Raw genomic sequence first — 26758 nt, forward strand, 5'->3', positions numbered from 1 at the left:
AAAGGGAGAGAGTCTGATGCAGATGGCTCTTTAGGCTACGTTGCACTTGCAGGAGCCTGAGCTGCTGTTCCCACTGAAGAATGCCTGGCCCAGGACAGACCACAGACCAGGTAGCTCTGTGCCTGGGGCTGTAGTCATTTCTGCAAAGAGGAGGAAGAGGATGGTACAGGAAAGTTTTATTCTAATATCCTGGGATTAAGCGAACATAGCGCTTGTTCCCAGCTTGTGGTTGGCTTGTACCCTGAAGCATAAGGTTATAGATTTGTTATGAAACTGTTCTATCCTGTCTAATTATCTATTTATGGATGTTCACAGCATCCATATAAATAACTAACCTTTCTCACATTGCTTGAATCCTCGTTTTCCACAGATCTTTGTGGCCAGGAGTTTTACTGGGTGCTGTGCTAAGTAAAACAGCATTTTCCTCTACCTGTTTTAGGGCTCAGCTGCACTAAAAGTTCCCTGTTTTGACAGCAGGAGCAAGACAATAGCAGCATGTAATTTACCACTCTAGCATTAGCCATAAGTACGTTTTTACATGCCTTTACAGTGTTCCCTCTGATTGAGATGAACGAAACCATCCCATCTTTTCAGATTTCATACCTAGCTTCAGTCCAAGACTCCGACCAATTTCATCCCTCCTCTCTTGTCACACTCTTTTCCTGCTTTTTACAACCTGTCTGGAAACTGTGTGGGGAATGGTAATTCAGATAAGGGTATACTGGAGGAAGGATACGGTTTGCCAAGATCCATACTCATCGTTTGACAGAAAACATCCTTCAGACCATCAGAAATTTCCAGAGCAGCAAAAGAAGTGCAGCTGAGACAACAGACGTGATTTTTCAGTTTAAAATCCTAAGGCAGGTGGCTCCCCACGCCTGCCCTGGTTACCAAGCTATAGTTCCAGATTAATTTTTTGCTGCAGTGAATACATTCTGAAATTGAAGACAGGACTAGCAAGCATAAAACTAATATTAGAAAAATAACTCACCTCTGCACTGAAGCAGCAACAGTAAGTCTCCCCTGTCAATAACTTTGTCTCCATTCTCATTGTCATAACCAAGAACCTGAAACGCTCGCCGTATGGTTTTCATTGACAAGCCAAGCGCAGGCCGATGATTTATATAAAGTTTGATAAAATCCCCTAAATTGATTTTTGTCACTTGTTCTCCAGTGTCCACATACTCGCTGAATTTTACTTCATTTATCATTTCTTCGATCTACAGATGAAGGCAAGAGGGATAGTTAGACATTTGCTTTTTGGAGAGCATCAGGACGGCTTCTGATCCCCCAAATGGCGCCGCAGGTGTCACGGCAGATCCCAGCAGTGCAGTAGTGCTCAGCAGCTGAGGATGGACCCAGATAATGGTCACGGGCTCGTTGTTAAGACAATTTCAGCTAAAGACAGGTGTAGCAGATGCGTAATCATTTTGGATTTCCTCTATTTGCTGTTGTGATAGCTCTCAGTGGTGCCAATGGAGTTGCTCTAGATTTACGCAAGTATAAGTGAGCTGTTTCTGCTCCAAATTACATTAATGCTAACAGCGTAAATCCTGCAGCACTCTGCCATATCTGTCCCTCTCAGATAAGCACGTTGCCCAGGAAGCTGCATGTTACCGCTGCGAGAAGGGGAAGAAACCATCCCCAGGGGCTGCATGGCGAGGGCTCCCCGTGACTTTGCAGCTGTCCGCAGTACCCTTGCTGCAGCTGTGTCTGCGCTCTGGGGACAGCGGGCAGGCAACCCGCAGAGCAGTAAATATACCAGCCTGCTACAAAAATACGTGCACACAACTCCTGACACAACCAGGCTGCACAAGGGACCTCCACACCCCAGCAGACACCAGCAAGCTCTGCCACGGCACGGGACAATTCTGAAACTTGCTTGTGCCACACACCGGCCGTGCTGGGTGCCCGTGGTTTTCCTGAGGCCCGGCGTTGTTTGTCAGCCCAGCTGGCAGCATGCCTGTGGGTCCGACGGGCAGCTCCTGCTCCCTGCCCTCTGTGCTCTCGTGCCCCGAAGCGTAGCCCCCCGCATAGACACAGGCAGCGAAGAAGCACCGGGAGCTTTCCCCGTGCCGGCACGCACCGTGCGTGCGTCCCACCGGGGAGGGAAGCTGATGCAAGACCTCCCCGGGGAGGACGCTGCGTTCAGCCTTTGTCCTCGTGTCACAAGTTTTTCCACTGAATGAAGCCCAGGGAAGGGGGAAATCTTAGCCTTATGTTTTCCCTTTAGTGAATGCCGTGCCAGGCGAGAACAGTCAATTTGACTCAGCTCTGGCTGATCTGGGATTAGGTTTTTTATCAGCCCCACTGAACTACAGACAAAAACACCAATTCCCCAAAGCCTCGCTACTCAGCCCAAGCTGTTTTTTCTCCCTCCTGCTTTTCCTTTATTAAAATACTCCGGAGAGAGATGGACTTTCTGCATTTTAATACTGTCCTGCCTGCTTTGAGAAGCAGATTGTAGGTTGCCTGCTTTCCCAGCAGCTTAGCACCTCTTTCCACGCCTGAAACGCTGCTGTGATTTTGATTTTGGGGGGGGGGGGGGGGGGTTTAACGGTTATTCTTCTGGAGACATTTCTCGGAGGAATACGTTTTCTCTGTCCCCAAGAGGCAAAAATGCAATGAGCCAAGGAGAAGCTCTAACAAAGCACCAGGGAATAACACCGCAGCCTGACACAAGGACAAAGCAGTCCCAGCTTGGAGGAACGTTCTGGGGGTGCCGGGGCTCCAAAGCAAGCCTGCTGCGGGCTCCCTGGCAGGGACACGGCCGGGCAGATGGGATGGCACCGACCTGCAGCACCGGGGGGTCCGGCACAGTCGGCGGAGACGCAGGCAGCCACCCCCGCGGAAAGCCGAAGGGAGTGCGGCGACGTGCTGCTTCCCTTGGGAGAACCCCTCCTGCGCTGAAGGGCTGTATCTGGTGCTAGGAGGTTGTTATTTAAATCTCCTTGCATCAGATTCTGTAATTATTATTTTTTTTTTGGATGCGTTTTAATTGCCCTTTTGCCAGGTTACAAATGAGGTCTGTATACAACGCAATCGGCCTCGTAGAAAAAGCTACAAAGGGAGAAGCAGCAGCACCCTTATTAAATCACTTGTCTTTGCCTGCTGTAAAATTTGAAGCTAAAAAGCTCTTAAGAAATGTTTGATAGGAAGTTCCTCTGCTGCAACCTCAAAGGCAAGCTCAGAGAGAGCTTCTGCAGAGTTTATCAGTTATGAAAGAGCTTTACGTTCCGTGGGAATAAAAGCTGCTGGCTCCATCTAAAACCGTTCTTTCATCAGCCCGAGACAGAACAAGAAAAAGAGGCTCTGTCGGCATCCCAAAAGCACGGAGCTGGGCACTCCCACCCGCAGCAGTAGTGCGTGGAGCATGCTCTGGCTATCTCCTCCCAGACTGGGTTCACCCATAACCAAGAAGCACAGAAGTTCAGACTCTCCTGGAAGTCGGAGGGCCCAAAGCACAACATTGCCTGCACACAAGGTACTTTAGCCTAAGGGCTATGGAAAGCTGGAGACTTGTGCCTCGGGAGCCAAAGGAAGACTCACAGAAGCACGGAAGCAGAGGACAGCTGAAGTTGGGACTCTGGAGGTCATCTGGTCCAACCTCCCCCCACAAGCAGGTTGCCCAGGACCATGGCCAGCTTGTCCACAATGTCATTCCTCAGCTTTCTCAGTTCATCCTCTGAAACCCAGCTCTCTACAGAGGTGTTGGCTGTGGGGTTTGGGGCTCAGGGCACTCAGCCTGACCCCGAGGGCACCTTTGGGTGAGAGTTTCTGAACTCTCAGGCTCCAGGTCTGTCCAGCCTACCCCTGCAGCTGTCCAGCTCTTCAGTGACAAGCCATTGCTGTTTTAGAAATGTGCTGCCGGATTCTGATCACTACAATACTGATGCAGACCAAGCTAAAGACATTTAAACCAGCAGATATGCCCTGCAGCCATCCAGCATGGCAAAGGTCTGAATCCGGCCCTCAGGCTGCTCAGTGAATGCAATCATTCTTGCTCTCTCTTTTTTTTTTTTAAATAATAATAAAAACAACTGACAAACCTCTTCCTCTGATGGATAAAATCCCATTGCTCTCATTACAGAAGGAATTTCCTCCAAGGGAATATGCGTTGACACCTGTCTGGTCTCCAGCGTGTCGATGCCTTGGCTGCGCAGCTGCACATAGTAGAAATAGTCTTCCAGCTCCTGCGAGGGATTCAAACGAGACACTGTAGGGTTCAGCGACCAACAGGCGAGGGAGATAAGGCTTCTTTTAAGGTTCGCTAACAGGCGTATCAATGAGACCGCTGTTAAAGGCGATCTGGACAAAAAACTAAAGAAATGTCAGGCCTGTATAAATGAATCTTAAACTCCAACCAGATGTTGCTGCGCAGCAGTCACGGTGAGCACAATTACCCTGAAGAATTCGCCTTCTCGGCCGCCCTCCAGCAGGCTGTAGAACGGGACCAGGTCCTCCCCACCCAGGGACGCAGCAGCCTCCAAGGCACTGGCACGGGCAGAGAAAAGAAGGTGCAGGAAGGGTTCACGCGGGGGGAGATTTCTCATTTCCCTTTCTAGCCATTGTTCAGAGACACTTTCGATAAATAAATAAAATCCCCCGGCCTCAGAATGCAGGAAGGAGAAGCATTGCCTTGAACCGTGTGCGGTTTCATCATCAGCCTGCACTTCTACAGCATATTTCGTACCCAGGTTTTACATACAATAGCACAGTGTGGGAATTAATTATTCCTGAATGGCCCTCTTGTTTGGGGGAACGAGCGCGGGGCTGGGAGCCAGCAGCTTTTCCATGGGCTCGAGCTGGGTGTCTGGCATTTAGCTTTCCTGCTTCCTTATAGAGACATTGAGGGAGACGAATTAGCTAGATCAGCATTTTGAACGTGCGGGGCGCCGGGACTCGGTGTGTGCAAGAAACCACACAAAGCCAGCTCCCCGTCCCTCGCTCCAACGCGTCCTTCCCCGACAGCTCAGCGCAACCCCTTACGCTGCGAGCGCGAGCGGCGGTGCCACAGGTGCAGCCCACGTTAAACGGACGCAGCGCCTCGCCGTTTCCATTCCCAGGCAGCTGGAGCCAGAAGGATCGCCTCGGTTTGTGCAGATGAAGGAGGGAACGGAGCCTGGCAGCACCATCTCGGCATAGCGTTGCCGCACAACACCCCGCGCCCGCAGCAGGGCTGCAGCTTCGATGCACACCTCTGTTGCGCTGCTTCCGCGCGGTTTTTGCAAGCCTGGTGCTTTTTTTTTTTTTCATAATTAAGTTATTTGGGTATTAAACACAGTGGAGATGCACAAGATGCCAGGAGCAGCAATAAAATGATAATTAGCTCATCAAGAGCTCCGCTCCAAAAACAAATTACACAGAAATTCAATGTTGCCTGGACTCCGGCCAACCATTATAAAGACGGATCATTTATATTCTATTGCCTTCCTTAAAATGTCGCTTATTCTGACCCCCGACTGCTTAAGCCACACAAAGTGGAAAAGCAAATAAATAAGCCCATTGCTTTCCCACCCAGGTTTCATTGTTCTGGCACACGGAGGTGAGCGAGCTCAGCACCCTCCTGGCTCTGCGCTGCGCGGGCAGTACCTGCAGGAGCCGTTTACACAGGACCACTGCGTGCTTAGCCATGAAACGTGCCTCCTAGGAAGATGAGGGGCATTTCACAGGGGCAGCACACCCCAAAAACAGGAGGCCACATGGCTCTCCCAGCTGTTGCTCCCTTCCAATGTGCGTGCATGCACTGGGTGCTTGCAGCGAGCCCTCTGCCAGTGTCCATGTTGCAGCAAGCTTCATTCCTTGGCGTGCCGAGTAATGGTATCCAGCTCCTGCCACATGGGACCTCCAGGAGCACACGTCCCTCGGGCCAGGACCCGCCTGGCAGGCCACAGGGGGCCACACACCCTGGCAAGGGCAGAGGAAACCTGGCAGAGGAGCTCGGGGCTGGCACGCTGGGCCGGAGCCCGGGATGCCTCAGGAGCAAAGCAGCCTTGGCTCCTTCAGCCGTCCCGTTTACTGCAGTCCGTTTGCTCGTGTAAGCAGAGCTTTATAGGATTACGGTGGCTTGTCCTAAATCCAGCCTTCAAATGCAGTGGGGATTTCCTCGCAAATGCTGGCCTATCCCATTTGGAGAGCAGACTTTTTTGTATCGGCTGTGGCCCCGTACACTCCTCCTGCAGCTCCTCCTGATCCCCTAACCAGATAATCCCTATCCCAGCAGCCAGACTCTCACAAGACCAGAAATCCCTCAATTTCTTGGCATTTGGATACCATTTCCCAGGCTGGAGAATTTTATAGGCGCTCATTTACTGCACCCCCTGTGTAGCGTGTGAGCCATCTCTGCATGGCTGATGCAAAGAGAGGGAAGAGAAATAGCTGGGAGACCTGGCTTTAGCTGCTCCGGACACCAACAGAGACCTTCCAGGACAAAAGCCCCATTCTCAGTGTAAACTCTGGGAAACATTAGCTTCAGCTGTGCTGGCCAAGCAGCTGTGGAAAGCCACGACAAGACTCCCTTCTCCTCCCTGCGGTACTCACTTCAGGTTCACCTCCCATTTCAGAACAGTGCGGTCGTTCCCCCCTGCCGTAAAGACGTAGCGCCCGTCGTAGGAGCAGGCCAGGTCCGAGACGCCATCTGGGTGGCAAATGAAAGCTGAGGACTTGTGGGGGTTGCCATCGACAGGCAAAATCTGCAGGCCCACCTGCAAGGGAAGAGGAGGAGGTGAGGGCTGGGGCTCCTGCAGGAAGGCCAGAGCAGCCGGTGCAGGGTTTGCTCTGCAGTGACATTCCCCCGGTGACTGTCACCTCTACACCAGCCCTTGCCCCAAACAAGGAGTTTTTAAGTGTCTCCACTCTTTAGTAGTTCACTTCTCCTGGCTCTGCGAGGGCAGGTTCCCTTCATCCCCCTGGCCAAGCCAGGAGTGCTCCAAAATCACAGAATCACAGAATTGTAGGGGTTGGAAGGGACCTCAAGAAATCATCGGGTCCAAACCCCAAACTCCCTGGATAGATATAAATATAAAAAATACTATAAAAAATAAAAATACTCCCTGTAAGATATAAAAATATTCCCTGTAAGAGTAGAAAGGTGGGGCTCCGTACCTTGTCCTGTGTAATGTAGGCCAGATAGCATTTCTGGGGCTCCGTAGTGCTCCTTGTTGGGAGGATTTGTATCTTCTCCAGCGGGGAGCCATAGGTTGGTCCCAGAAGGGTCTTTCTAAAGGCAAACAACATTGCCACCCATTCTAGGGCTCACAAAAACATTTTCCCCCTCTGAACGGCTGTGGTGCACGAGGATGGGTGGATAAGGGGAGGTGTGGGTGCAAAGGCTCTGTGATACCCACTGAGAGCACAGGATCGCACAGGATCCCTGTCCAGAAGGGACCACACTGGGGCTAAAAGAGGAATTTAGTGCTCAGGGATCAGTCCCTGGGCTTTGCTGATCCTGTGGGCTCCTATCTCCTCAGCTGATGCCCAGCCGATGAGTCTCAAGTCCAACGTGCTGGGCAGACCGAGACCCAGCTGCAGCCACAGCCTTCCTAGACTGCCACGTTTGTGAGGAGCAGAGCAGACACAAGAGTGGAGCAGCCCTGGGGCCCTGCAGCCACCCCACCATCTGCATCACGGACGGGCAAATGTGTGCTCACAGGTGGGAGCAGGGCAGAGGAGAACAGAGACTCAGGTTGGGGCTCCCAAGCAGAAGGTGAGGGGGCTTGGGACTGAATCTCCCCCCTACCTGCACATTTTGGTCGTCGTGTTGTAGAGCTTCATTTTGTAGCAGCTGTTGGCCGTGAGGATAAAGGACTCGGTGCTGAACTGGGGGTACCAGGCCAAGCACAGGGGCACGGCAACCTGCTCTACCCGGTCCCTGTGCGAGATCACCAGCCGGTCCTTGCTGCTGCTGCTCAGGTCGTATTCCACCTGGAGGGAAGACAAGGAAGCACGGCGATCTGCCAGCATCCTGGACCTGGAGGATTAACTGGATCTAGCGGCCGTTGCAGCATCCGGGGAGAGCAGCCCGCAGAGCAGAGGCTCATCTCCAAAACCCGGGCAGATCTGCCTCGAGGTCAGGCTGACAAACAGCCGGTGGGGAGAGACACGGAGCTGCAGAACCACAGGCTCTCTCCCTCTCTTGTCCAGCAAGGACTTCGACCACAACGCCCCACTGCCCTTCAGGCTCTCCCATCCACGTACCAGCTGCCGGTCCTCCCCGAGGCTCAGGAGCCGGGGCTCGTTGCTGTCCATCTGGACCCCGAACAGGATGCTCCGGATGGGTTTGTAGTGGGAGTGGAGCCCTGCCAGGTGTTCCCAGCATCTCTGCCCATTTTGCAGGACTCTTCTGTAAACAGTCACCGCATATTTCTCGTCCTGGAACGAGAGCATGAAGGTCAACGTGCCACAGTCCCCCCGGGCACATCCCCTGGCTGGCAGCAGGCAGCTGCATGTTTCCCCTTGGGGCTTATGCAAGCCCTGCCAGCTCTGCAGCCCCCCCAGAGGGTGAGGGTGGCTGCCCCGAGGAAGCACTGGGGCAGACAGCTCCAAATCGGGCAGCTGCTTGTGGCAATCCCAGCTCCCGGGAGCCGTGCTTTGGAGAGGACCGAGCGGGCTTACAGCGGTTGCGAGGTACTCGGAGTCGTGGGAGAAGCTGACGTGAGTCACGGTGCCCCGCGAGAACCTGAAGGCTCCACAGCAGGACTGAAGGGAAATGGCGTCGAGGATGTACACGCTTCCATCAGTGAGGCCGGTGGCCAGAAAGCAACCTGCAAAGCCCACCAGAAAACAATCCCAACATGCTCCCTCCTTTGGGAAGCTTGGCACATGCGTAGATCACTAGAGCGGGATACCTTCGGGGTCATAGGACAAGCACTGGATGCCGGCCTCAGTGAATATCCTGCTAACGAGGTGCTTGGGCTGCTGGTAGTCCCACACTTTGAGCAGCCCGCAGCGACTGCCCACAGCAAGCAGTGCCTGCCGGGGGTGACAGGCGATGGCAGTTGTTGCCTTCTTGGCCTCTTCCATTACTTTTTCAAAGTTTGTCCCGTCTGTTGCAACATGGAGCACTGTTGCATCAGAGGTTGAAAGGATAAAGTTCCTGTTTAGTGAGAGAAACAAAATTTGATGAATCAGACTAGCTGGCTCGTGTCCCTCCGAGCGATATTACACAGTCTCTTTTTGTCAACTTAGCAGGACGATCGCTTATGTTTTGCGATACACAGTACGCAGACGTTTGTTGACCTGGAAGGCAGGTGGCACCCTGTGTCTGCGCCATGGGGAATCTCCACAGGACGACACTGGAGCCAGTTCCCTTTTCTACTTGGGTAGTCAAGTCAGAAGACGAACGCCATCTGGGTAGCTTTTGCCGTTTGCAAGTCACTGGTGTGTGAGATGGACAAACGAGCAATTGAGGGTTCTCTGAATAGTCCTTTCACTTGTCCCCACACCACCACTGTCAGTGGCTGCAAGTTGGCCGTGCTGCCGCAGACGGGGCAGAGGACGGCTCGAGACCCGCGGCGCAGACAGAGCGGCCGCCTGTTCGTCGGCTCGGCTGCGCCAGCTGCAGCGCAGTGAGGACAGTCCCGCCGCCTAAATGGTGACGGGTAAAGCAGGCGACTGAATAATCAGGCAAACAGGACTGAGGACCGAGAGCCTGGGCCCCGCAGAAGGGTCAGGAGAGGACCGTGTGGGGCTGAGGCAGAGGAGCCCAGCCCCGCTGGACGTGCGTGACTGCAGCCACCATTGCTAGCCGGCCCGTGGCCACCGCTGGTTTCTGCTCCTCTGGCCTGGCCTCCGGAGGATGCTGGGCCTCCTGCAGAGGCAGCCAGGCGACAGCAGTCCTTCAGCTTCGCCTTTGGTTTTCTGCCTTTGGTGCTCCCTGGAGCAGCCATGAGTGGCAGGAGCTGCCAGAAAGAGGTGCAAGGTGACATGGAACAACTTGGGAAAACAGGACGCTTCCCAGGGCACTGTTCCGGGTCGGAGAGGAACCTGTTCCACGTGGCTCTTAGGAAAACACGTGCGGCGATGGACATACGCTGCTAGAAGAGTCTCAGCAGGAGCAGTGGCCATATGGTTTGCAGCCCCAGAACAGCATCATCTGTCCCACGGACTTCCTACAGCCCCTCGGGCACCGCCACGTCCCCGCTGGGGCTGCCCCAAGGCCCCAAGCTGCGCCGTGCAGCCCAGCGCTGCACCACCTGGATTATCTCACCCAGCGGTGGTAAAATCTGACTGGAAATAGCCACTGGGGAGGGATTTAAGGCGGGAGGATTAAGGGACTCAGCAGGAGCTGTGGACTCGGCATTAGCCCTGCCTGGCGTGCCGGCTACGTGACAGAGGAGCTGCGCAGCTCCGTGCCCAGCTGGTTGTCCCTGTGCTGGCATTAACCAACACTTCTCCAGCCTGCACCGAGGCATCGCGCCCGGCTCGTGATCTGAGACGTGCTGGGGCCACCAGTTTGTGGAGGGCACTGGGAAGTGCCCGCAGGGCAGATGCAGAAAGCTGGGTTTATGGGGGGGGGGGGGCTCACCCGGTGGTGAAGGGCTGGCTGCCGGCGCTGGAGCAGGCTGAGGCGGCATCAGGAGGCTCAGGAGGGGATTTGGAGAAGGAGATGGAGCAAACGGGCCCCACGCCGCTGTGGCTGTAGCAGGCCAGGAGCTGCAGCTGCCCGTTGTAGAATTTCACCCGGCCTTTCACGTCCCCTGTCACTATGCAGCTGGAGGGAAGGGAAAGCTCTGCGTTAGGGCTCGTGTGCTGAGAGGCACCGTGAGCAGGTCTGTCCTGCCCTCTGCTCCACCAGTGCAACCAGTGATATGGTTTAGTGGAGGTCTTGTTAGTGTTAGGACAGAGGTTGGACTAGATGATTTTGGAGGTCTCTTCCAACCTAGACGATTCTGTGATTCTGTGAACCCATGGGGCCGGGACACGGAGTGGCCGTGGGGACACGCAGCGCCTGTCCCTGAGCTGTCGTGATGAGGCCCATGGAACACCCTGGAAAGCGTCTGAACAGCATGCTGATGGAGAACGGCCAAGTATTTGCTGGGTAGAAACAAATCTCTTCCCTTCTGCCTTTTCTCCGCATAAGTGCGTGAGAAGAGCCCCTTACAGACGAGGGCAGCAGCCGCCGGGCTCTGCTGTGACCCTGCCGTGTCCCCAGCGCTGTCCCCAGGGCTGCTCGGAGGCTGCCTGCTCCCTCTGCCGGCAGAGGCCGGGAGGCTGAGAGAGATGTGGCTGGGTCCTCTGTGACCACGGCCAACCTGTGAGGTGCTGGGAGAGCTGGGATCACATTGCCAGGAGGTTTCAACATATTTTTTTTTTTCTTAGTCAATATAATTTGTTGGGGGGAAAATAGATAAATAAACAAAACCAGGAGCAGCGTCTCATAAATCAGCAGCACTTTCCTGCTTGGATTTGACTGGTCCTCGCACATGGCCAAGTGTAAAACTGCAGCACTTGCCAGTAGTTCACCACCGTTATCTCTGCCGTTTCTGGGCTGAGGTGCCCGGTTACAGACCCATGGCTACGGACAGCACCGGCTCCTTACCTCGCCAGCACCGTCAGCACCGTAATGCTGCTCCTCTGCATCGGCACCAGCTTGGTGGCCTTCGTGCTGTGTGGCTGGGCCTGCGCCTCCTCGGAGAGGGAGCGGGCACAGGCCGTGTCCCACACCACCAGCTTCCCGGCTGAGGTGCCCGTCAGAGCCTGCGCGTTGTTAAAGTGGAAAGCCGACTGGCTGAAGTGCCCCACCACGCTGTTGAAGGTCTGCAGAGAGAGTGGCGGGGCCACAAGTTAGTCCTGGGCTCTCCAATTTGGTCCCTGCCTGCCCCGAGCTGGGACTGCTGCAGACAGCTCTCCTTGCAGGCGTGAGCCCCAGGAGACGATGCTTGTCCCTGCTTGTCCCCCCCAGGAGACCGAGGGGGACAGGCTGGGGACGTGGCCACCTGTTTAGCAGAGGGGGACGGGATGGAGGTGCCGCCAGCAGGAAGGCGAACGGGCCATGCGGCCTTCCCCACACGCTCACCTGCTTGGTCAAAGGCGGAGTGCTGTACTGCAGGCCGGCATCACCCTGTGGGGAGAGCAGAATGTGAGTCCCTGTGAGGACAGCCAGCCCATAATGTCACCCTGCACCACCTGCGTGTCCCTTCCCCACCCTCAGCTGGGGACAACAGATGGGCCCCGGGGCCAGGAAGACTCCAAGATCCCTCGGAGCATGCAAAACCACCTCTCCCTCCGCCTGCTCCTCTCCCAAAAGCTGACGACCACCACGAAGCTCACAAACACACACGGGAAACACGGGTGGGAGAGGCTGGGACCGGCCTGGTGCAAGATACAGGCAGGCACCTGGCCCCATGCCACCTTCAGGCCCCCTGGGAGCACGCTGGGTGCTAGAAGAACTCCCCACAGTCCTACTCACCCACAGATAAAATATCACCTGGGTTTTGCTGTTGCTGACAAACTCATAGGGATTTTGGGGGTTAAAAATGACAAAAGCCTGAAATTAAGAGGTGAGAGTCGCATTAATGCCAAGCTGAGCGATGTTCCCTGCTTTATCCTTTCAGGCAAAACTTCGGCATTTATCCAGGCACACCAAACGGAGCGCGGTGGCCCAGGTCCCTGCGGCGCTCACCTGGAGCCCAAATTCAGGCCTCAGCTCTGCGCTGCACACAGGGCTCTCGGTGTGAGACGTCCACCTCCACAGGCAAACTTTCTGTCACAAGGGGGAAACCAGGAGACGTTTGTGGCTTCCTGAGAGCTCCAGGAAGGCCCCAACCTCTGGCTGCAGAGGATTTGGGGGGGGGGGGGGGTATAAAAGACTGGAGCAGGATAAACGCAGCATGGCCTGACAGCTTAATTTCAGGAAGCACTGCTACGAATTGCTTCAATGAAAGCACATCAGGAGCTTTTATCCCAAGTTCAGACCTGCTTTCTCAGCTCCGCAGCATGCAGTTTAGTGAAATCCAGCAAAACCCACACGGACCCTCTCTCCTGCCCCCCACCCACGGGAAGAGCCTCCCGGGCACCCATCACACAAAGCACAAAGGCGGCAATATTTTCCTCACCTGCACCCTGCCAGAACTAATGGTCACCAGATACCTCGCGTCCCGGGAGATGGCAATAGCGGCAACCCCACCACCGGGGTGGCTGTCAAAGATGGTGCGCACGGGTATCCTGTGGAGAAAAGCCCTCTGCTCGCCTAAATGTGGGGAGGGGAGGCTGTCTGCAGGCAGGGCGCTGGTGTGGGATTTGAAGCAGCCGGTGCTGGTGCTGAGCATCCTCCCCAGGCCTTCTTCCCAAGCAAAGGGCTCGCCCCCACGCTCCCCCCCAACGACCCAAGGACATGCGGGGTTTTCACGGAGGAGGCTCCCAGCAGCTCACCCCGAGAAGGCGTCCCACACGATGACCAGAGGGTCTGGGCCTCGGTCAGCAGTGGTGACCCAGCGCCGGTCCTCGCTGACGCACAGGCAAGAAATGGCGTTCGCGTGGCCCTGGTTGGGGAAAGAGAGAGGCACCGGGGGGCTCCAGGCCGGCCGCTTGTTTCCAGCATTCATCAGCTGCTTGGCTGCGGGGATCTCCTCGTCGTCTCTCCCAGGGGTCCTCTGCTCTCCCCTCTCTGTCCCCACTGGGGTTACAGGTGTCCCCGAAGCAGCCAGCGTGCCCACAGCACCCAGGCAGCTACTCCGGCCACGTGCAGGCGGTGGGCACCAGGACGAGGGACAAGGGGAAGGTGCTCGGGATAAAGGGAGAGGAGGGAGCCACGTGCCAGACCTGCAGGTGGTACTGCCGGCCCCCGGGGACGTCGTGGATCACGGCCGTGTGGGAGCAGACGTACAGCAGCACCCGGTCCTCCCCGCCCGCCAGGCTGTGCACGGCCAGGCTGCTGTTGTAGCCCAACGCCCAGGACAGGCTCTGCAGGAAGAGCAGCTCCTGGCTCTTAGCAGTGGGAACAAAACAAGGAAAAAAAAAATCCCCCAAAAAGCTCCTGGGAGGAACGGGACGGAGCTAGGCGGGAGAGCTGGGCAGGCCACCACAGTGGCAGGTAGCACAAGGTGGCACCACGGATGCTCTCCTGCCCGCTGGTACTCACGAGGGGGTGACAGCTGCTCTGCTTGTCCCCCTGGAAGAGCAGACCCGGCTGGGCCACCCACAGCAGGCTGGCAGAGCCATCGTGCTGGTTGCCCTCCCAGCTCCTCTGCTGCTGCTCCTGCTCTCCGTGACCCCCATGAGGGCTGGAGATGGCCCCCGTGGGGTCAGGCAGTGCTGGGGTGGGTTTGGGGGGTCCTTCTGAGCATGGTGTCCCGGTGGCGGTGTCTCCTGGGGCAGTCTTCGATGCAGTCGTGTCCTGCCACCCATCCCAGGTGCTGAACAGGGTTCTTGGGACCCCTGTCCCCAGAGGAGACTGTGGGGGACCCGGCGGTGCATCCCCCGGTGCTCCTTCCTCCTCCTGGGCAGCAGCCACGGGGCCCTCGGAAAGGGAGAAAGGTTTGGGTCCGGGGCAGGAGCCCTTGGGAGGCTTCTTCCATGCCACTTCATCTTCTTTTGGGGCTCTGAATCAGCTTTTGCCTTTTCCCCAGGGCCCCCAGCTTTTCCCGTGTCTCCCAGGCAAGGCACAAGCCCGGTTGGATGCTGCAGCCCCGCTGGGTGAGATAAGGTTTCGTTCAGCCCAGGGACGAGGCTGGGGTCACGTAACTTGCCGGCAGCTCAGGTGCTCAGCAAATATTGATGGCTGGGCAGAGGCTATGGGAGCAGGCTCCAGCCCCGCAGAGCTTGTTTAATAACAAAAGTGGGAAAAGGGGGAGCTGAATGGAAACTGCTGCTCACCTCAGCTCTTGAATTTGCTGCTTCAAATCAACATCAGCTGCTGGTAGGGGTGTTTTGGGTCCCATGGGCAGGATTGCACCGAGTGTGATGCAGCCCCATGGGTGCTCCCTTGAGTGCTGGAAACACTGCAGCACAGCCTGCTCTGCCTCCCCAGGGGATGCTGGTTACAAACTGTGTCCAGGAGAAACCCCCCTGGTGCTGGGGTTGGGGTCTCTGCTTCCACCAGGTCCTGGCCTTAGACCCTGTGCCAGGCACGGCTTGCTGCAGCGTTGCCCTCACCTGCTGGGGCAGCACGGCCGCCTCCTGACGTGTCCGTCCGTCCTGGGACATCCCCTTGGAGGTAGCATCACTCAAGTCCATCCTCAGCTTCGGCCTCCTTCCGAGAAGCCTTCAAAGATTTTCCAGTCTGAAGCCCCAGCTGGAAACCCCCAGCAGGCAGGCTGGACACAGGCACTAAGCCAGGCGGGCAGCCTCTGCGCCTACAGCTCGGCTCTAGGTGGGCACCAGCCACAGAAAAAAACCCTTCAGCCCAAGTCCAGCCCGCTGCAAGGACCCGGTGTCAGGCCAGGGAAGCGCTGGTGTGGCCGGGACGAGTGAGAGTTGCTCTACAGTATTTTAGCACTGCTCTGAACTACGCAGCCTCCCAGGTGCGGCCGCACAGCGAGCTGGAGTTGGGCACAGAGGGGGACAGGGAACATACGAAGCCGGGAAACGGGTCCCAGAGCCCCCTTCAGCCCCCGTAACGCTCCCGCCGAGCATGAGCCAGCCTGGCACAGCCCCAGCCCGGATCGGGCTCCCTCTCTGCCTGCCTGCTCCGCCGGGCACTGAGGTTTGGTCTCAAATGGGATTTTGCCACCGTCCCTGCACCTATCTCGGCTTCTTGTGCTCGGCAGCTGGCTCAGCTCCGCCTCACCTCTGGGTTTGAGCCAGCACCAAAGCCCCAGGCACACGGAGAGCTTTGGGGGCCCCAGGACAACCCCTTCCCCCAGCACCCCACGGGCAGGACCGCTGCTCCAGCACAGCCACGGCCCCACAGGGCTTCCCCGGGCTCCGAGGGACCCCCACCAGCCAGGACCCCGCTCACCGTCACCCCGCTGCCGCGTCTGTTTGCAGCCGACTGCTGTTCCCTGGGCAACGGCTGCAACGGCTGCAGCCAGAGACAGCCTGGAAAGTGCTGGGAGAGGCGGCTCGTCCCCTCCTTGTCCCTTCCATGTCCTCTCCTTGTCCCCACCAGCCCTGACCCCCTGCCCAGAGCACGACCCCCGCAGACGCTCAGCCCCTCGCCCTGCTCAAGCCCAAATCCTAAATCTTGCTCGTGGCTGTCACCAAGTCCCACCGGCACCGCCAAGCCCCTTGGGGACCGGATCCGTACCTTGCCTGGGGAAGGGGACGAGGGATGAGCCCCGGGTGACAGATGTAACAACATGTTCACTAGTCCACCATTTCAGATGTGGTTATTAGCATTTATAACAAAATTCCTCACTATGTTTGTTACTTATGCCCACAGCTTGCTCACAAAGCACCAGCACTTGCCTGGGCTTTGGCTCCGGAAGGTCAGGGGATCCTGCTTTTAGGACCGTGCAGATCTGCTTTTAACCTACCCAAAATGGCCCATGACGACTGTCTCAAAATAATAACTTCTACACAAATACAGAGAGGCATTACTCAGTTTTATTGTTCTGGGAGAGTATTTTTAAGTTCAACTGGAAACAAAACTACAAACAAAAACAATCACCCCAAAATCCCCCTGAAGAGTTCATACACCCTAAAACCAACTCCAGCAAATAAAAAAAAAAACAAACAATCAAGTTAGGAATACTTTTACACAGTCATAACTAAACAAAATACTAGAAAGTAAGACAAAGTAAAATTATAACCCCCCTATTCCTTATTTAATTAACTTAAAATAATTAGGCTTTCCAAAAATTCTTTCATCGTATTTGGTAACTTCCAACAGCTGTTGCGATCTATTGCTAGAGAGACAAAAAAGTGCCCCATGACTTTTTAGAATATTTTAAAAAGATGTTCATTAAGGAACTTTAAGGGAAGGAAAAAAAAAAAAAAAGGAATGCTCTGTTTGCTCTGTTATCACCAAACAAGAGCATTTTATGCTCTTCAGAATCTGTATCAAGGGAAGCCTGGGTCTCTCTCTAGCCTCACTCCAAAGCGATACAAGGAATAAGAGATGAGAAGCCACATCCTGCAACTCTACGAGCGGCTCCTCATAAATCAGCACAATTCTGAATTGTGGTAAGGCCTTGCTCCATCCTTTTCATACTCTGCCAGTCTGGCACCTAGATCACAGCCTCCAAAACACTATTTCAGCAAAAATGAAGATTACAGGGGAAGTTTTCAAACCAGGCCAGAGTCCAAAAAGCAGGCACAAGCTTCGTCTTTATTGTTTTCCAAGCAGTGGTCATCTTTGCAAGGGAATGATGTTGCAGCTGAAAAATAAGTGTAGAAGGAAACATTAAAGGCTCACTTCTGAAAGAAGCTCGGAAGACCTGACACTGTTTAAATCAGGTCCAGCACATCCCTCTTCCATTCGTTTCCTCTATCGGAGGAATTAGTGACTGAGATCTTCTGCCCCACAGCTCATGTTTGATACAATTCGCCTCCCCGCCAACAAAACACATCACAGCAGGCAGCAACACACACACAGCGAAGCGCAGAGCTGGCCCTGCTGCAGGAAACTTGCTCTGAGCTGGCTGAAAGCCTCATCCACTCTGGTTAAATGAAATAAAAGCCTACCCCAGGAGGCCCTTCCCAGCCCAGCGCTTCGGGGTCAGCCCCAGGTGCACTTTCTTGCCATTGCGGATGACAGTCACACTCAGCGGTCTCTGGAAGGGGGGAAAAAAAGGAAAGAAAGAGAGAGAGATGGCAACTTTCCATCACCGAGTCAACCCTCTTTTGTGGTCTTCTGCTGGAGCACCAGAAGAACATTAAAACTACTTCAGCAGTTCTCATCCCCACCCCTTCAGCTAGATTTGAAAGGGGGGAGCGTTCAGTGGACAGAAAGCTCCATGAGATCTCTCAGTCCCACTAAAAATCATCTGAAGGCTGCGATAGCTTCTCTCGCCAGTCCAGAGGGCCGTGTGGGTGGTGTGGCAGCACAGCAAACTGCTGTAGGCAGTCCCCTAGGGGTGGAGCAGGCAAGATGAGGCTCACAGCAAAGAGCACACACCTCTTTACTCTCTTCTGTCCAGGCAGGAATGAGCTCAGTGCTGTGAGGGAACAAGGCTACAAGGCTTCCAGAGAACAAGCTACAGCTAGCCAACAGAGACAGGCAAGAGAACAGTTTTCAGCAGAAACAAGCTCACCCCTTCGCTGTGCTGCACCACCGTGGCGATGTTCTGCAGGTTCTGGAAGTTGTGCACGTTGACGGAGCCAAACTCCACGATCTCATCATCGACCTGAAGCCCCTGGACAGAGAGAGACGGAAGGAAGCTGAACATCTGCATTCTCTGAAGACAGGTAATAAATACCATTAGGGCAACGGAACTACGTTACACCCTCTCCATGTTGTTAAGCAAGTACTCATTCCTGTGCCCTATTTTATGGGAGGAGAAACACCGATTCTAGAATGATCAGTAAGGCCCTGTATGAGCTGTATGGTGCTAAGGCACAGCTGAGAAAACAATTCTGGTTCCAGCACAGTGACAAGTCGCTTCACAGGACACCCCGGTGACACTGGCACGGCCACGCAAAGGCAGCTCCCCCCACAGGAGCTTTCAGGATTAACTATGCTGGTTAAGAAGGCGATTGAGCATTTGGTAAACACTTAAAATAAAAAGAAATGGGGGGTGGGATGATAATAAATGGTGTCCCATGGCTTATTCCTGCTTGTTGACAAGAACACGGAGCAAGCCACCTGCTCTGTTTCCCCTGTGGGTCTGAGCGAAGCCTTCCCCGTGGCTGTCAGACCCACGGACTTACCGAGACGCTCGCCGGCGACTCCGGCGTCACCGCGTTAACTCTGGCAAAAGCCTGGGGCAGGCTCTGGCTCTGGCTCTGCGCCTCCGCCAGCGCCTCCGCCTGGTCCTTGGCCTGCTTCTCCTTCTCGCGGGCGTGCAGCTGGTGCAGGGCCTCCTCCACCTGCTTCATCAGGGCCTTGTGATCGTTCTGCAGGCCTGCGGGGGACACCGTCAGCGCGGGGCGAGGCCCATCGGAGGGCTCTTTTTCAACGCCTTCACCCCAAAACCAGGGTCGGGCACAAGACGACGGCTGGGGCACCTCGGGGACGAGCTGCGGCCACCCCCCGCACCCAGTGGGGCAGGACAGTCCCCACACAGGCCTGGAAACCACCCACAGGGCGCTTGAACAAGCACTGAAGGGGGGTTTGCGGGGCCCAGGGGCGCCTGGAAATATTCGAGCGAGCCTTTTGCAGCCTCGCGCCCCGTTCAACGCCCAGCGGGGCCGCCCCAGGGGGGAATCGGGGGGGGGGGAGGCAGGCCCCACTCACAGGCGATGCTGTGCCGGGCCGCCCGCACCCGGTACACGTCGATGTCTGCCCGCGGGAAGCCCTCGGCGTCCACCAGCGGCTCGTCAGGGCCCACGCCGCTCTGCGCGGGGGGACAAGGGGGGGGGGGCGGTCAGGGGGGGGCGGTGGTTCCCCTCCCGGTCCCCCCCCCCACCCCCCGGCGGTGCTCACGTCGCGCAGCAGCTCGTAGCAGGCCCGGATCCTGGCCTCCAGCTCGTCCTTGCGCCGCACCAGCTGCAGCACCGCGCCCGCCGTCACCGCGCCGCCGGCACCGGGCTGCGCCATGGCGGGGCCGCGACGGGGCCGGGACGGGGCCGCGGTGCGTCACGGGGGGAGGGGGCGGGGCTAACGGGAGCCCCGCCTTCGTGGGCGGGGCCAGGGGGTGGGCGTGGTCGGAGAGTGGGCGGGGTCAGGGATAGGGGGCGGGGCCAACGCAGGGGGGCGGGGTCAGCGGGGTGGCGGGAAAGTGGGCGGGGGCAGCGGGGGTGGCGGGAAAGTGGGCGGGGCCAGCGGGGGTGGCGGGAAAGTGGGCGGGGCCAGCGGGGGTGGCGGGAAAGTGGGCGGGGTCAAAGAAAGGGGCGGGGCCAGCGCTGGGTCCGCGCGGTGGCAGCGCCGTGGGGGTGACACAGGGGTGGCAGTGACAGGGGGGTGACACAGCAACGGCACCTCCATGGGGTGACACGGCAGCAGCGTTGCCACAGGGTGGTGCAGCAGTGGCAGTGCCATAGGGTGGCACGGTGGTGGTAGCACCATTTAGTGACACAGCAGTGGCAGTGCCATGGGGTGACGTGGTGGTGGCATCTCCATGGGGTGACACCGCGATGGCAGTGCCACGAAGGGTCATGGCAGTGGCACTGCTCTGGGGGGGGTGACACAGCGGTGCCACCGCCTCGTGGTGATGCGGTGGTGGCCGTGCCGTAGGTGACACCGCGGTGCCATCGCAGTGAGGTGGCCCCGGCCCCGCTGCCGCCCCCACCGGGTGTGCAGCAGCAGCGGGTGGCACGGTGCCACCACCCACCACCACCGCTCCAGCCCCATGCTGGTGCCACCAGCCACCGTGGCCCCGCTCCTGCCAGCCCTGCAGCACCGCTGTCACCGTGGCTGAGGAAGCCACCGAGTGTCCCCTGCCCCTGCACCGTGCGTGCGCCCACGTCACCCGGGCTTGGCTGCAGCAGGGAGGTCATCAGGCACAGGAGGGGACCCGTGGGACCCGTGGGGCCAGCGGGACGCATGGGGACGGGGCAGTGCCCGGGGTGGAGCTGAGGAGGAGCCGTCCCTCGCCCCGCTATATCAGGCCCGCGCACGGCATCGCGCTCTCTTCGCCGCTGTCACATCGCCGGGTCGCAGCAATGGTGAGGGTTGGGGCCGGACGCCAAACCACGCAGTTTTGGGGGAATTTCGCCACTTTTCCCCCCCCTGCTCAATGCTGGGCTTGGGAGGGAAGGTGCGGGGGAGCTGCTCCTCGGCTGCGCCCCGCTAACCTGCCCCTCCCCGGTTCTCTTTCCAGACAACTTACACGGACAAGGGAGAAAAGGTAGGTGCTGCCCCGCGGCGCTCCTGGGGCAAGGCTGACCGTGGGCCCCCCTCGCGCTCACTTCAGCCGCCTCCTGCGTGGGCTGCAGAGGACAGCTCTGGTTGCTCGGCATGCTCGGCCATGACGCTTCCATGTTTCCGTTTCGGTGTGACGGGACGTGATGGGCATCAGCGGCTGAGCCCGACGCCTCAGCACAGTCCCTGTTTCCTGCCCCGTTTCACTCCCAGTGCTGTCTGTGCCTGGCGGGGATGACACACAGCAAAGGGGCTCGCTGCGCTCTGCCCCGCTTGGGTAAATCGTTAACACAGAGGTTAACGAGGGCACCTGGCAGCAGCTGCAGGGCCGCAGGGTTTGTCCGCACGTGGGCTCCCCAGCATCTCCAGATACTCTTTTCCCAGCTCTCTCCTCCTGTTCCTCCCTGCCTTCCCTTGCCCCGGCCTGCCTGCCTTGCACTGGTGCTTCGCAAGTCCATGCTACCAGGAATTGCACCTGCAGGAATTGCACCTGCAGAACTTGCATTTGTAGGAACTGCATCTGTAGGAACTGTGTTTGTAGGAACTGCATTTATAGGAATTATGTTTGTAGGAACTGTGTTTGTAGGAACTGCACTTGCAGGATCCGTACCCGCAGTGCCGCAGCCGCTGCCCTCCCAGCCCGGGCGAGGAGCAGCGCCGTGGCACGGCGAGGATAACCCCAGCAGCCAGGACAAACTTCTCCCCTTCCCTTTAGCCCCTGCGAGGCCGCTTCATCCACTTCCACTCCATCACCTTCTGGGTGGGGAATGCCAAGCAGGTAGGAGGCTGCGGCCGGCTGCACGTGTGGGCAGGGGCGGCAGTGGTGGCCGTGATGGGGACAACGCGGCCGCTGCGGCCATTGGCTGCCAGGGGGGCGGCTGGTGGCCCCTGGCGCTGTCCCTGTGCCAGGCCCTGGCTCGGGGCCATGGCCTTGGGGCCCTTGCGCAAGGCGAGGGGCGGTGGCTGGGGGTGTGCGCGGGACAGGCCCCCAGTGTGCAGATGAAAAGCGAAATCATTGCAGCCCTGCTGCGTGCCCTTCTGCCTCCCTGCCCGGCCCCGGCACCGGAAGGCTCTCCAGGCAGCGCTCGCCATGGAGTTTTGGGGTTCTTTGTGCCGCTTTCTTGTCCCTGCTTGCTCCTCCTGGGCTGCTCGAGGAGCGTACCTGTGGGCGAGGGGCTCGTTTCAGCAGGCAGGGGCAGAGCGGGGCGGTGACAGATTCAGCTCCGTGCTGCTGGAAGCAGCAAACATCCCACGTGCACACACACATCTATGCACACATGCACACACGTGCACACACACGCCCCTTGCACGCACCGTGGTTTACCCGTGCCGCCGTGGCAGGCTGCCTCGTATTACTGCAACAAGCTGGGCTTCGAGGAGCTGGCGTACCGGGGGCTGGAGACGGGCAGCCGGGAGGTGGTGTCGCACGTCATCAAGCAGGACAAGGTACGGTGACAAAGCCCTGATGGCGGTGCCACCGCCGAGGCGCCCCGTGGTGATGGGGAGATGCTGGATGCGCGCCGACGCTGCCCAAAGGCGTTTGCAGCGTTAAACCTTGCATCCACTGCATGCATCCCATCACCGACCCTGAGCCCCTCGTCCTCTTCCTCTCCAGATCGTGTTCGTTCTCTCGTCCGCGCTCAACCCGGGGAATGAGGGTAGGTTTTGGGGGGCTGGAGGGGCCAGGCGGCGCGCAGCATCCCCGCTCACGCCCGCCGGCTGCCGGCAGAGATGGGCGAGCACCTGGTGAAGCACGGGGACGGGGTGAAGGACGTGGCCTTCGAAGTGGAGGACTGCGACTTCATTGTGAAGGTAGGCAGCGCCCGCACGATGCAGCGGGGGCCCCGAAACGGTGAGTTTTGGAGGGGGAAAGGAGCGGCACCGAGCGGGGGCGGAGGGTCCTGGGGCCATGTCCCCCCAGGCTGTGGGTGCTGCGGCAGGACGGGCGCTCTCCTCCTGCCCAGAAAGCCAAGGAGCGCGGAGCCGTGGTGGTGAAGGAGCCCTGGGTGGAGGAGGACAAGTTCGGGAAGGTGAAGTTCGCCGTCATCCAGACGGTGAGTGGCGGGGGGTGGCAGCGCTCAGCACCCCCATCCGCAGTGGCGTCTGTGCACTGCGAGGTACAGGGCAGGCACGGAGCCGCTTCCCTCCCCGCTGCAGTACGGCGACACCACCCACACCTTGATAGAGAAGCTCAACTACAAGGGGCTCTTCCTGCCCGGGTACCACGCACCCCTCTTCAAGGACCCCCTGCTGCCCAGGCTGTGAGTAGCGCGGCGTCCCAGCACCTCCTTGCAGCCCCCAGGGCCCCCCCAGCCCCGCTGAGCGCTGCCCTCGTCCCCCTCCCCGCAGGCCGAGCGCCAAACTGAGCTTTGTGGACCATGTGGTGGGGAACCAGCCTGACCTCCAGATGGTCCCAGTGGCCGACTGGTAAGAGTGGGGAGAGCTGGGAGGAGGCGGCACCGCTCTGCTGGTCTCACTGATGTTTGATGCTAAGGGCAATTAACCCAGAGCAGGGGTTCGTTAGTGCGGGGATAGAGCGAGGGGCTTCCATGTGCCCCCTGTGGCCCGGCAGGTACCAGAAGAACCTCCTCTTCCACCGCTTCTGGTCGGTGGACGACAAGCAGCTGCACACCGAGTTCAGCGCCCTGCGCTCCATCGTGGTCACCAACTACGAGGAGACCATTAAGATGCCCATCAACGAGCCGGCATTTGGCAAGAAGAAATCCCAGATTCAGGTGAGCACGTGGGTTGATAGGTCACCAGCAGGGCTTTGGCAAAGAAAAGGGACAGGGCCAGCGGGGCAGTGGCTCGCTGGTTGTGTGCCGTAGCCACCAAACACCACCAGCACAGTGAGATTTTCCCCACAGGAATACATCGACTACTACGGAGGGGCCGGAGTCCAGCACATCGCGCTGAACACCTCCGACATCATCTCGGCGGTGAGTGCCACCACGGCAGCCCCATCCTGTGCCCTGGGCACACTCGGGGCTGCGTCACGGGGCAGAAGTAGATGATGACCCCAAGGGTGGGTGGCGAAGACCTGGGCTTTGTGCCGTGGTTGTTTCACAGACAGAATTAATGGAGCAGCTCATGGTGCCAGGCTGGGCCACCACAGCGCATGGTCTGCCTGCCCCTGGCTCCCTGCAGGCCAGAGAGCCTCCGGAGGCATCGGGGGCATCCTTGCACGGTGGCCAACCCCACACTGCTTGGAGAGGGCACCTGGGGCCCAAAGGGAGAGGGTGGGACAGGGCCCATGCTCCGTTTGGGGCCAAAGCCGTGAGAAAATGTCACTTTCCTCCCGCCACCGCCTGTCCCCGCGCACCCGCCCCACGCTCAGCTCTCCCCCGCCCTGCAGATCACCAACCTGAAGCAGCGCGGCATGCAGTTCATGGACGTGCCGTCCAGCTACTACCAGCTGCTGCGGGAGAGGCTGAAGGCTGCCAAAATCAAAGTGAAGGAGAACATCGACAAGCTGGAGGTGGGTCGGGCCGTGGCTGGGCCGGTTCCCCACGGCGTCTGGCAGGGCCGAGGGCCGCGTGGAGGCACCTCCGTGCTCCTCGGTGAGTCTCGGAGTTATCGTCCTACTGCCTTTCTCCAGGAACTGAAAATCCTGGTGGACTTCGATGAGAAAGGCTACCTGCTCCAGATCTTCACCAAACCAGTTCAAGACAGGCCCACGGTCTTTCTGGAGGTCATCCAGCGGCACAACCACCAGGTAGGCCGGAGGATTTCACTGCTGAATGCAATGAAGCTGGCCTCGGGGTGAGTGACAGCCTGGGGGCCTCAGCGGGGCCTTGTGCCGTCACGCAGCCAGCTCTCCTGGTGCTGGGGCCTCGTGGAGCCCAGCACCACGTCCAGGTAACGCTGTCTTCCCCACAGGGCTTCGGCGCCGGGAACTTCAAGTCTCTGTTCGAAGCGATAGAAATCGACCAGGACGCACGAGGCAACCTGACGGTCCTGAACCCCAACGGGGAGAGCGAGCGCATGTAGCGGCAGAGCGCGCCCAGCCTCCGTGGCCGGCCCCTAACGAGCTGATTCCCTAACGAGCTGATTCACAAACGAAACGGGGACCCGGCCGATGCTTCAGTAAATAGCCCGGGGAAGTCGCTGCCAAGCTGGCGACGTGCAAGGACTGATCCTGACCCAGCCCAGGGACTGCCCTCGGGAGAGGGGACGTGGGAAATGGTGACAGCATTTCACGAACCAGCCTAACCCGATCCAAGCCACCCAATTCCTGACACAGGACACGTGCCCAAGGTATGCAGCTCTGGAGGAAGACACAGGAAACAACTGGAGCACTTAAACCCCATCTACATGAAGTTTTCCATTAATTTAACTATGCGGGAAGCTGAGAGAGGAAAGCATTCAGGGATTTGCCTCTCTGCGTGTCTCTTTTTAATTATTATCACTTGTAGGTTCAATCTTGGATTTGAATTTCCTGAGAGTAAACACATGATTTTGGGGTAGCTACAGCATTCTGGAATGAGATGCTTGAATGTACACGTTTCAGCCTTCCTGCCCCTGTACCCCAGTCTTGCTCTAGTACCTGTAAGCTCTTGAATTAACGGGGGGCTGGGGTTTTCCAGTGCTTCAAGAAGCAATCGCTGCGTTTGTGGCGATTGCCTGGCTCGGTCCTGGCTGCAGGTGAGGACTCCCCTTGGGGCATCACCCTGGGCACCGTCACAGTCCTTTGCAAGGGGGCTTTCCCCACTGACACAATAAAATCCGTTTCTGTCACAGCGTGAGTGCCTGGTAAGTCCGTGCTGCCAGGGCTGCAGGCCCCGTGCCCGCCGTGGCTGTGGGGCATCAGGGAGGAGCCGAGGCTCCAGATTCAGCGACAGCCTCGGTGCTGCCACAGGAACCAGTGTCCCATGGCAGGGCCAAGTGGCCAACACCGCCCAACCCAACCTGCCTTGCTACTAAAGTACCTGCAGATCCCAGCTCCCACGCAGATAAGGAAAAGAGGTGCGAACAACCTTGACTGCTCCCTGAGGACCTGCAGACCTCAGGATGCACCAGCCGAAGAACACCGCAGGCTGCCTGGTGGCCCCGGGTCCCCCCTGCTGTCACTCATTTGCCCCCCAAATCCAGCTCCTGTTGCTGCTCCTTGCGTTTCCCAGTGCGGAAGCTGCTCAAAGCCTGAGCCAAGCCCTGGCTGATGCTGGGCTCCTGGGACGTGATGAGAGCCCATCTGCAGCCCGAGCCCCTGCCTGACCCAGCCACCCCCTGGTTGAGCGCTGCCAGCAGCAGCCCTGCACTGTCCGGCTTCCCATTCCCTGCTGTGGCTGGGGAGAACGGAGGCAGAAGGCGCCAGCAGCCAAGGCTCTCTCCTGCCGGTTCATTTTCCTCCTCTATCAGCTGCTGCGTTCATCCCTGCCCTGTGTACCCCCTTTTCCAAAACTCAGAGAAGCCACGGTGCTGCTGCACCTCTCTTGGTAGGCTACGGGCTTTCACCTCCACAAAGTAAAGCAAAGCAAAGCAAAAAAAATAAATAAAAATATATGAAGCCAGAAAAACTGACATGGTCAGAGTGCCCTGGGACACCCAGCACAGTGAATAATGTATTAAAGGCGAGACCCATCTGCCTCGGGCAGCGCTCTGACCGTGGGGCAGGCTCGGCCCGCGGTGTGGCTGCTCCAGTACAGACACGTGTTGGGGCTTCCCCCTGTGGCTGTGTCCAGCACAGAGCTGGCAGCATAATTGGATAATTTCAGCAGTAACCTTAACTTCCTGCAGGTTCAGCGCCCCGACCTGCTCACATTTCTTCCACGCAATAGTTGTACGACGTTGCTTAAAGCCCCTGCCTGGACACAGGAGGAGTATTTTCAGCTCTCGTGGTTCCCAGCACGGGTCCGAGAGCAAAAAGCTGCCCCGGCTACACACCAAGCACAACATAATGTTTCTGTAAGAAAAGTC

General features: G+C 57.8%; 3 protein-coding genes across 5 annotated transcripts; 1 reads left to right on the top strand and 2 right to left on the bottom strand.

Annotated features, from left to right (window-relative positions):
• Positions 1-1082: 1082 nt before the first annotated feature.
• Positions 1083-16336, bottom strand: CFAP251 (cilia and flagella associated protein 251). 3 transcript variants are annotated; one of them, XM_080559424.1, is made up of 19 exons: positions 15899-16336; positions 15094-15306; positions 14081-14458; positions 13762-13902; positions 13372-13481; positions 13056-13164; positions 12623-12703; positions 12410-12487; positions 12017-12061; positions 11540-11757; positions 10526-10711; positions 8847-9094; positions 8614-8762; positions 8197-8370; positions 7739-7923; positions 7105-7219; positions 6541-6704; positions 4050-4193; positions 1083-1220 (listed from the first exon to the last, which is right to left on the bottom strand). In XM_080559424.1, exons 2-18 carry the CDS (start codon positions 15172-15174, stop codon positions 4085-4087), a joined length of 2571 nt encoding a protein of 856 aa, XP_080415550.1. In that variant the 5' UTR covers positions 15175-15306; positions 15899-16336; the 3' UTR covers positions 1083-1220; positions 4050-4084. The 3 variants fall into 3 exon arrangements, 2 of the variants coding, with proteins under 2 accessions (XP_080415550.1, XP_080415551.1); XR_013940344.1 differs by lacking the exon at positions 1083-1220 and adding an exon at positions 4404-4494 and having other exon boundaries at positions 4146-4193; positions 7105-7215; XM_080559425.1 differs by lacking the exon at positions 1083-1220 and having other exon boundaries at positions 4056-4193; positions 7105-7215.
• A 127-nt stretch (positions 16337-16463) lies between these two features.
• Positions 16464-19692, bottom strand: PSMD9 (proteasome 26S subunit, non-ATPase 9). The gene is made up of 6 exons (XM_080559446.1): positions 19466-19692; positions 19277-19376; positions 18751-18944; positions 18135-18236; positions 17566-17654; positions 16464-17258 (listed from the first exon to the last, which is right to left on the bottom strand). The coding sequence occupies exons 1-6, from the start codon at positions 19577-19579 to the stop codon at positions 17231-17233; spliced, it is 627 nt and encodes a 208-aa protein (XP_080415572.1). The 5' UTR covers positions 19580-19692; the 3' UTR covers positions 16464-17230.
• Positions 19693-20576: 884 nt separating this feature from the next.
• Positions 20577-25581, top strand: HPD (4-hydroxyphenylpyruvate dioxygenase). Its single transcript, XM_080559475.1, has 14 exons — positions 20577-20646; positions 20802-20828; positions 21558-21620; positions 22184-22288; positions 22458-22500; positions 22572-22654; positions 22807-22896; positions 23000-23103; positions 23192-23269; positions 23415-23577; positions 23710-23781; positions 24198-24320; positions 24441-24557; positions 24722-25581. The coding sequence occupies exons 1-14, from the start codon at positions 20644-20646 to the stop codon at positions 24830-24832; spliced, it is 1182 nt and encodes a 393-aa protein (XP_080415601.1). The 5' UTR covers positions 20577-20643; the 3' UTR covers positions 24833-25581.
• The last annotated feature ends 1177 nt before the right edge of the window (positions 25582-26758 follow it).

This window comes from Anser brachyrhynchus, assembly GCF_964034855.1.
Source record: "Anser brachyrhynchus genome assembly, chromosome: 17".
NCBI classification, from domain to species: domain Eukaryota; kingdom Metazoa; phylum Chordata; class Aves; order Anseriformes; family Anatidae; genus Anser; species Anser brachyrhynchus.